The following is a 10,998-nucleotide window of genomic DNA, read 5'->3' as shown; positions in this document are numbered from 1 at the left end:
GAGAGCATTCACAGCGGAGACAAAGAAGCACAACATAATCAATGAAAAAACGCACAGCATAAAGACGGACAAACAACCAAAGTAGGTCCTTAAGAGTGAGCCCATAGACTGCGCCATTAGTTCAGTGTTAGGATGAAGGAAATTATCCCCTCTGGTTCAAAAGCCCTTGGAATGCACTTTTAAACGAATCCTTCCGTCACGCCGCTGTCCCAAAGTGCCAAACTTTCTCCTTAGGCCAGCGTAAGCGCCTATTGGTTCTCCCTTGCGGAGAGAGGGGGAGAGACCCACGCTGAGAGACTCAATCTGCCATTGGCTAATCCCAGTAACAGAACGCCTCCCGCTGCCGGCCAGGGACCTTTGCCGAGTGGCTCCGCGGCTCGTCAATCAAACGACGTCATCCTCCTCGTCCCCCTTTCTCGCTTCTGGTTCCACTCATCTGGTCGAGTTGGGGGGCTGCGAGCGAGTGGATGGTCGGAGGTCGCCGCGGTGATCATGGAAGGAATGCTTTATAAGTGGACCAATTATCTAAGTGGTAATTTTGGCCGTCTTGTCTCTGGCGTGTGACGTGAGGTCGCGGGGCATGGGTGGAGGGTTGGAGACCTGTGTCTCTGTCAGGGCATTCTTTTGCAATCTTGAAACAATCTGCAGTGCAAGGACCTTTCGAACAGTGTGGTTGGGTTTCTCCGGAGGCCCATCTATAACGTAATTACAGTTTAAACGTGGTATCAGTATACTGCGTTGGATAAACTACGTGCAGATTTACACCTCCACAGTCAGGTATCTGGGTCAGGAGAACAAAAGTAAAGCTACTATTTCTGGCATTTTTTCATTTGAAATTAAAAATTGCTGGACATAATTTTCATTTTCCTAAAGACATTTCTGAAAATAACTGTAAAATACAAAATGAATGGTGCAAGAATATGATATAGTTTTCATGGATCAGTTCAGAAATCTGACGGTGGAGGTGAGCAAGCTACGCGAGTCTTCAGTTTCCTTCCTCTCTGATGATAGTAACCAGATGCTGACATGTCCTGAATGGTGTATTCCTTTAAATTAGATTATGCTGATTAGTAAATTTAGATTGCTGTTGGTTTAAATAATAGATATTTGCATTTTTCACCTGCAACATTTTGAAAGTCATGAATGCCGTCTTTGGATAGAACCGTATTTTGTATTATAAATAGATTAATAAGGTAGATGTTATCAGACCATAAGCTATAAGAGCAGAATTAGGCCATTTGGCCCATCAAGCCTGCTCTGACGTTTCACCATGACTGATCCATTACCCTCTCAGCCCAACCTCCTGCCTTCGCCCTGTATCCCTTCATGCACTGACTAATAAGGAATCTATTAACCTCTGCCTTAAAACAATCCAATGAGTTGGCTTCTCCAGCTGCCTGTGTCAGTGAATTTCACAGATTCACCACTCTCTGGCTGAAGAAATTATTTCTCATCTCTGTTCTAAATGGATGTCCCTCTATTCTGAGGATGTGTCCTCCAGTTTCCTCCACCATAGGAAACATCCTTTGCACATCACTCTATTGAGGCCTTTCAACATTTGATTGGTTTCAATGAGATCCCCCTTGTTCTTCTGAATTCCGGTGAGTACAGGCCCAGAGCTATCAAACTCTCCTCATGTGATAAGCCTTTCAATCTGGAATAATTTTTGTGAACCTCCTTTGAACCCTCTCCAATGTCAGTATGGCTTTTCTTAGATAAGTGGCCCAAAACTGCCCACAATACTCCAAGTGAGGCCTCACCAGTTCCTTATAAGGCCTCAACATTACATCCTTGCTTTTATGTTCTAGTCCTCTTGAATGAATGCCAACATTACATTTGTCTTCCTCGTACTGACTCAACCTGCAAATTAAGGTTTAGGGAATCCCTATATATTGCAAGGGCCCATTTGAACGGTTAAAATTTTATTCTGATACTCTCCTGTAGTGCCAATCCATGCAAGACTCCTTGATAAGAGAACATCCTGTGCGTTTTTGTGCATATCTGCTTCCTTTCCAGGAACTTCATTCAAACATCGGTCAAATAGTATCCTTTGTCCAAACATAGCAGTTGTAGATAAGCATGAACATAGAACATTACAACATACTCCAGACCCTTCAGCCCATGATGTTGTGCTGACCTTTTAACCTACTCTAGCATCAATCTTTTTTTCTATCATATTCATGCATTTAAGAGTTTCTTAAATGCCGTGACTTCTGCCACCCCTGGCATTGACAACTCTATATATGTTCTTCCAATCCCCTTAAAATTATGTCACCTTGTATTAGCCATTTCCACCCTGGGGGGGAAAAAGTCTCTGGCTATCCACTCAATCTATGTCTCTTATCATCTTATACACCTCTATCAAGTCATCTCTCTCATTCTCCTTCATTCCAGAGAGAGAAGTCCTAGCCACTCAACCTATCATCATGATGCATGCTCTCTAATCCAGGTCGCGTCCTGGCAAATCTCCTCTGAACCCTCTCTGAAATCTCCACGTTCTTCCAATATTGAGAAGACCAGAACAGAACATGATACTCCAAGTATGGTCTAACCAGAGTTTTATAGATCTTCAACATTAATTTACGTCTTTTGATCTCAGTCCCCAGATAACTAATGAAGGCCGTCGCATCACCCGTGTTCTTAACTGCCCCATCGGTCTGAGTGGCAAATTTGTGGACCCCAAGATCCCTGTGTTCCTCCACACTGCTAAGAATCCTACCATTAACCCTTTACTCTGTCTTCAAACTGGACCTTCCAAAGTGAACCACTTCACACATCTCCAGATTGACCTCAATCTGGCGTTCCTCAGCTCAGCTCTCTTGCCCTGAGAAGTATCCTAATTCGGCCAAAAAGAACACGTTTTTATGTTATGATTTTGTATAATCAGATTTACAATGCATGTGATTTACTTACAAAGTAAAGAAAGATGTGCATGCATGCATGCATGCAACGTCCTTCATGTCCCAAAGTCTTAACAGCCCAACATGTTTCCACTTTCCTTCAAGGGATGTTTGTCCTGGCCTAATGCACTTGCAGACCTGAGTTTGCTGCATCTAAAAGGATGCACCTCAGACAGTATTTCCTAGATACTGTACTAAGATTGTTGGCATAGTTTTCTGGAACAGGACTGGATCACGATCAAGGATCAAACAGGAAAAAAAGGATTCTCTTTTTTCTTGTGCCACAATAGTGCAGTGGTTAGTGCGATGCTATTATCAGAGTTCAGCGTTCTCTGAAAAGCGTCTGTACGTCTTCCCTGTGGAATGCATGGGTTTTCTCCAGGTCCTCGAGTTTCCTCCTACAGTCCAAAGTCATACTGGATTAATCGGTCATTGGAAATTGTCTCGAGATTAGATTAAGGTTAAATCAGGGTTGCTGGGAGGGGGTGGGGGGTGATATATGCACATACACACACACTCAAAGACTAACAAAGTTGGAGGTTAAAGTATCGATATGGAATAAAATGTTAAATAAATAAATACCTTTTTTTACATTATAAACAACATTGCAAAAAGTGTTTACAGTGCAGTGATGAGATAACAGATGGGGAGGGGGCTGACTGGAATGGTTGATCAGATTAACTGCCTGGAGGGAGAAACATTTAAGATGATGGAAGTTTTTGTTTTAATAGCCCTATAGTGCTTTCCAGAAGGGAGCTTTTGGAAAAGGCAGTTTGCAGGGCGGGAATGATTTTTCCTGCGTCCTTCTTTGTCCTGGACACATACAAGTCCTGTGGAGAATGTAGACTGAAACTTCCCTGCTGACCTGGTTGTGCACTGTAGTGTTCATGTATTGGGAGAGGAGACTTCAGATTTGGACGAGAGTGCTACCAGCTGTCCACGGATGACACTTGAAGTGTGTTGTGAAGCTCCTTGGCCCCTGGTTATCCAAACGCATAGCTGGTGTGAAGCTGCTTCATATCAGAGCTGGGTTGTAGGATCATGGTATGCTTATTATGATCACAACAGCATCATCACTGTAAGGGGAGAAGGCTAGTGCACAAAGGTGACAGGGAGGAACGATGCAGGGAATGGCTGGTGATTCTCATTTCCTTGTGTCTCCATGAATGCTTGTTGTTTATATTTAGTTTAATTTTTGCATGCAACTAAAGATGGCTGAAAATGTTGCAGCATCTCTCCACTTAATACCGTTCTGGAAAGTTTGAAGGAACTTAACACCAAGTGGTTTCTCAAAGGGATACGGCAGGAAGAAGAATGGTTTGATACTGGTGAAAGCACATCATCTTGTTTATTAATTAGATCATCACACTAACAAGTAGTGAACAGACAACATCGACAATTATACCAAGGCACCTGATCTCTGTAAAGATCTCCCACAGTGCGTCACAGTTCACAAGTTAAATGTCAACAGAAACTTTAGACACCCCCCCGGGAAGTTATTTTATTTGATAATGTTCAGGAAAATCACAGTTAACAGAGACATCAACATGAAGCTGACAAGGCCACTATATGGATTTCACAAAAGCAGAGGCTCACTGTGTGAGCGTTCTGACAGAAAACTTTGGGTATTTAACATTTCAGTAGAATTTGAGTAATATTGTAAATGTGTTTGATGAAGCATTCTTGTTCATTTAAATAACTCATTATGGGTTATATGTAAAAATAAGTAAACCACATACATCATGACACTACCATGTCATATGTGCGCATGTCTTTCAAGAAAAAGACAAAGTTAGACTTGCATTTTGGGCTCTTTTATTTTCCTTTCAATTAGATTTTTGTTTTGGAGTTACAAAACATAACAGTGGTGATGAGGTACTTTAAAAATGAACCTGAGATGATCTACCTGTTGAACCAGTGAGACATTTGAATAAAAAAACAGGAGGCGTAAGCATGTTCTCTTCACAATAGGAAAGGTGATTGATTTAAAAATAGCCTGAAGCAAATGGAATAGCCAATGTGAAACTAGTACTGGTCTTGCTGAGTGCATTGGGTTGAAAAGCATGCACTTTGCTTAGATGTTTGACTGTTCCAACCAAATCAGTGGAGATAAGCTTTGCTGTTATTGTGAAAGTAATACAGGAACATTTGGAACTAAAACCATGGCTGATTGCAGATCACTTTAGGTTTTATAAGCGGAATCAATCATGAAAGTGATGAAAGCCCTGGTTTGACTGCAACAGTTTTCATAGGCACCATAACTGAGAAAGCTTCTGATTTGTTAATTAGGCAGTTACTTGCAAAATGTAGCTTGATTTTAAGCTAGAAGAGAGTTGAAAGATCTTCAGGAAAGTTGCAAGTATTCAACTTTTGTGAGCATAAAGAACCAGAATCTATGTTGGGTGCATTAAGGTTATTGCAGGAGCTTCAAGTGGGAGACAAAAAGCTGCGTGTAAAAGTAGATGCAAAGACCAGAGCCCAGTTGGATAAATGGAAGACCAAAAAGAAAGGGGTCAATGGAGATATGAAAACAGGATTTGTCAGATGATGTTGTGAATGAGGAAACCAAGAGGATTGATTAGATTGTCAAGGGAGCAATAGAAGGATTAATAAGAGAATACTCCAGGGAACTAAATGCACCTTCCCAAGATCAAGATGCGCATCCTAGAAAGAAGAAAAAGGAAAAGAAAGAGGAGAATGCCATAAACGCAATGAAATAGAAGATGTACGAGAACTAATTTCTCGAGAAATTAGCAAATGTGGAGATACAAGAAGCTGGAAGAGAAAGGAAGGCGAGAAAAAGAAAGATAGAAAGTTGAAAAGGGAGAAGAGGGAAACCCCAAGTAAAGGGTAAGAGGGGTGACCAGAGTTGTCAGAACCACTACGTGCCGATCCGGAGTCCACTCCTGTAACCACCACGGAAGAGGTCCCAGAATCTGAAATCGTTCCACAGCCTCAAGTCTTACCTGCCTCACCAGGAAAGACATTATCCCACAAGAGTAAGAAAGCTACAGCAGTGATGAAATCTTTATACCTGAATAGGACAATTTAAAAATTGACTGTGCTGTGGATGTCTGTATTGTAGTTGCATTATATAGTATATGGTGCACATAGTTGAGATGATGGAATTTAGAGCTAAGCTGGGAGGAGAGTTGTGCATTTAATATTTTAGTAATAATTAAGTAATATTATAAATGTTTTGTTTGACTAAGCATTCTTGTTCATTTAAATAATTCATTATGGCTTACGTTTGAAAATAGGTGAAATACATATGTCATAATACCACTACGTGATATGTGTGTGCCTTACTTAAATTGAACACCAAGTTAGACTCTCATCTCAAGCTCCCTTGTTTTCTTTTCAGTAAATTTTTGTTTTGGAGTTACAGAACATAACTCTAGTTGTCCTCTACAGTGTCCTTAGTTTGGCTGAAATAATCAGTTTGACAAGCCTATTAGTTTTCTGGGAGAATGTCGTGCTTAGAAAACATTGGTGTCTGGATTTTGTTTTCTAGACATGGTTCCACATCCCTGTGTTAACTTTTGTCTATGATCTTCTGTTTTATTGTAGGAAATCAAGGACACTTATGGTCTCTGTGCATGATTGATAATTGTTTAAATTCCAGACGATTATTCTAAGGCAATTGGATAAGTTTAATATCCCTCACAGTTTGATGATGACATTGTGTCAGTTTCTAAGTTCTTATTGTTTTCTTCAAATTTCTTGATGACTTTACCCTTCTGTGACCTCTGGTCTTAATATAGAAAGATCTTTGCATTCCTGACTCTTGAGAGTCTTGCTTTCCATCATTCTTTCTTTGACAGCCATATCTTTCGTCACTTAGACCTTGGAATCCCTTTTCTGAATTTCTCAGATCAATTTCTTCCGTTGGAGTTTTGTTTGATCACTGTTTGTAGAATGTGAGCAACGTAAGCTGGATAGCAGGCTGGTTTTACAGACAATAATTTCAGTGTTGTTCGTTGTGTCAGCCTGGAAGTGTCGTCATGCTTCCTGCCCACAGCCTACTATCCCTAACTCGTACATCTCTGGAATGTGGGAAGAAACTGGAACAGCCAGAGGAAATCCATGCAGTCACAGGGAGAAGGTACAAACCCCTCACTGACAAGGACAGGAACTAAACCCTGGTTGTTTGCACTGCAGAGTAGAATGCTAACCGCCACAAATTAGGATATTACTAAGAAATTATCTACTGAATCACAACTTCCTTCTGAGTTGAAAATGCTATTTCTGATTTTTGTAAACATTTTACATGATGGATAGAAATGCAGTGCATATCTTGAATTGAACAGATGGAATCTCCTTCATGATCATGAGGGTGATCTATGGCATTAAATATATATTAATGACATACAGTCAGTGGCTACTTTATTAGCAACCTCCTCTACCTAATAAAGTATGTTTGTGGTCTTCTGCTGCTGTAGCCCATACACACATCAAGGTTTGACATGTTGTGCATTCAGAGATGCTCTTCTGCACATCTCTGTTGTAACACATGGTTATTTGAGTTACTGTCATCTTGTTTGCTTGAAGTAGTCTGGCCATTCTCCCCTGATCTTATTCATTAACCAGGCATTTTCACCCACAGAACTGCTTTTCATTGGATGATTTTTTTTTGTTTCTTGCGCCTTTCTCTGTAAGCTCTAGAGCAGGGGTCGGCAACGTTTACCACTAAAAGAGCCAATATGGACCCATTTCCCACAGAAAAGAAAACACTGGGAGCCACAAAATGAAATAACACTGCATACAACGGGTTTTTTTTGCCTTTATGCTATGTATAAACAAACTATAATGTGTTGCATTTTTGAAATTGATGAACTCCTGCAGAGAAAACGAAATTACATTTCTGCATGCAACAAAAACATTTTGAACTCCGAAAAAAAGACGTTGGGTTGAAGGTTACTACATAGGTAGCCTACCTTGGATCGAAGAATTAAAAGAAAGCGCGCACTGGCGGGTGTCAGCCATTGGCAGTGGTGATGTATATTAATAGCGATAAAAAACACGTTGTAGCGGTGTAGCGCTACACGCAGCGCTAAAATAAAGACTGCAGTCAAAGGTAACTTTATTCGAACTAAACAGCCTTGCTTTAAAGCCTCCCTCAACCCGTCCCCATGGGCGCGGATGCTCCAAAAGACACGTACTCACAAACCCCCGTAGGCTATCTCCCTTAGTCGGAACGGTGGCTAATTGTGAGCCGGTTCGGATGTGCCAGGAAACGGTGTCTCCGCAAAGTTTTCATATTGTACAAGATCACCATAATCTTCAAATTTCGAATTACATTTCAAAAGCTAACAAACCACGGGGAGCCGCATCACAGAGATCAAAGAGCCGCATGTGGCTCTGGAGCCGCAGGTTGCCGACCTCTGCTCTAGAGAATATTGTGCGTGAAAGTCCTAGGAGATCAGTAGTTACTGAAGTACTCAAAACACTGTCTGACCACCCCGTCTAACACCAACCATCATTCCCAGGTGGAAGTCACTTAGATCCCATTTCTTCCCCATTCTTATGTTTGGTCTGAACAAGAAATGAACTTCTTGACTATGTCTACAGGCTTTTATGCATTGAGTTGCTGCCATATTAGATATTTGCATAAATGAGTAGGTATATATATGTACCTAATAAAGTGGCTACTGAGTGTATATATATTAATGATATATTGTTATAGAATAATACTAAATTCCGTTCCATCCATATATTCTGGGTAAACAATCTGAATTTACATTTGTAGTCACACGTTTATATACAGTTGGCCCCCCTTATCAGCTAGGGGTTGGTTCCGGGATCCCTCGCGGATCCCAAAAAACGTGGATGCTCAAGTCTCGTATTCAACCTGTCTCACTACGGTGGATCTTAGGACCCAGTGGAACCCCTGACCTTATCTAACCTGTCTCAGTGCAGTGGACATTAGGAACCAGTGGCAGAGCTCTGAATCCACAGTGTTTCTGTTCACGAAAATAATCACGATCATGATTGAAAATAAAGTGGAAATAATGAAGCGATCAGAAAGAGGTGAAACGCCGTCGGTCATTGGAAAAGCATTAAGCTACAGTCGGTCAACAATCGGAACAATTTTAAAGGATAAAGTGAGAAAGGCCCTGCCCTGATGAAAGCCACAATTATTACTAAGCAACGCAGTGATTTAATTATTGGGTTTTGGGTTTTGATCTTCCACATCAACCCAGCACGGATGGACAACATGCTCGGGAGCAATCTGTCACTGGATCGAACTCGGGAACTTCCCGAGCCCGGCACTGAAGCATACGTTTCTTAAGTGTTTTATATGCATAGAATGGTAAAATATATACTATATACTAAGACAAACGTTTGACTAACTGATGCTAAATAATACCGGATGTACCTGTTCCGACTTACTGAATAAGAGAACTTCTGGGTTTTTTTCGGTCCCGATCTATGATAACCTATGCACATCCACCCATATACTTTAAATCATCTCTAGATTACTTATGATACCTAATACAATGTAAATGCTATGTAAAATAGTTGTTATACTGCATTGTTTAGGGAATAATGACAAGAAAAAAGCCTATACATGCTTGAACAACAAGTGCTGGAAAAGCACTTCCGGGTTTTTTCGATTCGTGGTTTGTTGAATTCGTGCATGCGGAACTTGTGGATAAGGAGGGCCGACTGTAATCCACTTAAAACTTTGTTGTGAATGTTTACACACAGGATGGCAGCCACGCTGGTTTGTTCTTGCTGGTGGAGTTTTATCCTACTACGATTCACAAGAAGACACTTGGAAAGGTTGTAAAGGCAGCATTAAGATGGCAGTATGTGAAATACAAGGTGAGGTGTTAGATCAATTTTACCATCTCTTAAAAACTTAATTTACATTTCCTTAGTTGTCTGTTTGGAATATATTAAGTGTATATATAATGAATTTTGTTATTAAATATCTTAACTTTCAGTCTTCAAATGGGAATGATGCTTGTTTTTAGTATTGGTTTATTATTGTCACATGTCATGGAGTCATAGAACACTACAACACAGAAATAGGCCTTTTGGCCCAACTAGTACATGCTGAACTATTAATCTGCATAGTCCTACCAACATGCATCTCACCTATAGCCTCACTTCCATGTCATCATCATCATTATGTGCCATGTTGTATGACATGGGCGATCATGGTTTCTGACATTGATTGTTCTTGGCAAATTTTTCTGCAGAAGTGGTTTGTCATTGCCACCTTCTGGGCAGCGTCTTTACAAGATGGGTGACCCCAGCCATTGTCAATACTCTTCAGAAGTTGTCTACCAGTTGCACGTGGTTGCATAACCAGGACTTGTGATATGCACCTATGCTTCCATGCTTCACGTGTCCCTGATGGGGGGCTAAGTAGGTACTACACCTTGTCAAGTGTGATCTGCAGGCTAGCAGAGGGAAGGAGCACCTTCTAAAAGCGCCTTACTCTCCTTTCTCCACTCCACCACCCAACCCATCCATGAGCCTAACCAAATTTCTCTTAAATGTTCTAATCAAACCTACATCCACCATTTCCACTGGCAGCTTGTTCCAGTCTCACCAACCACTGTTTGAAGAAATTTCCCCTCATGTTCTCCTTAAACATTTCACCTTTCTCCCTTAACCCATGACCTCTTCTTCTAGTCTCACCCAACCTTAGTGGAAAAAGCCTGCTTGCATTTACCCCATCTATACCCCTCATGATTTAGTACACTTCTATCAAATCTCCTCTCATTCTTCTACACTCCAGGGAATAAAGTCCCAACCTATTCAACCTTTCCCTGATACAGTGAAAAGCTTGTCTTGTATACTGTTCATACAGATCAAATCGTGATACAGCGCATTGAGATAGAATGAGGTAAAAGAGTGCAGAATAAAGTGTAAAAGCTACTGAAGAATTGCAGTGCAGATGAATGATAAAATGCAAGATCACATGTGGGGCCAAGTGTCCATCTTATTTTACAAGGTGACTATTCAAGAATCTGATAACAGTGGATTAGTGGCTATCATTGATCAATAATCAACTTCCTACACATATATATATTACATGTGTTAGGAAGTTGCTGTGATGTGTTGGCATCGCATGCAACAATAA

General features: G+C 40.9%; 1 protein-coding gene across 1 annotated transcript in view; it reads left to right on the top strand.

The window, feature by feature from the left end:
* Nucleotides 1-398: 398 nt before the first annotated feature.
* The window catches only part of plekha8 (pleckstrin homology domain containing, family A (phosphoinositide binding specific) member 8), a 72,503-nt gene continuing 61,903 nt past the window's right edge, over nt 399-10,998 (top strand). Inside the window, exons 1-2 of the mRNA XM_059945033.1 lie at nt 399-532; nt 9,612-9,728. Coding sequence (XP_059801016.1) covers nt 493-532; nt 9,612-9,728 — 157 coding nt within the window. The 5' untranslated portion in view covers nt 399-492. The remainder of the gene's footprint in view (nt 533-9,611; nt 9,729-10,998) is intronic.

This window comes from Hypanus sabinus, chromosome 20 (genome assembly GCF_030144855.1).
Source record: "Hypanus sabinus isolate sHypSab1 chromosome 20, sHypSab1.hap1, whole genome shotgun sequence".
NCBI lineage: Eukaryota > Metazoa > Chordata > Chondrichthyes > Myliobatiformes > Dasyatidae > Hypanus > Hypanus sabinus.
Note: the sequence above shows the minus strand (reverse complement) of the source record. Positions and strands in the feature narration are given on the sequence as shown.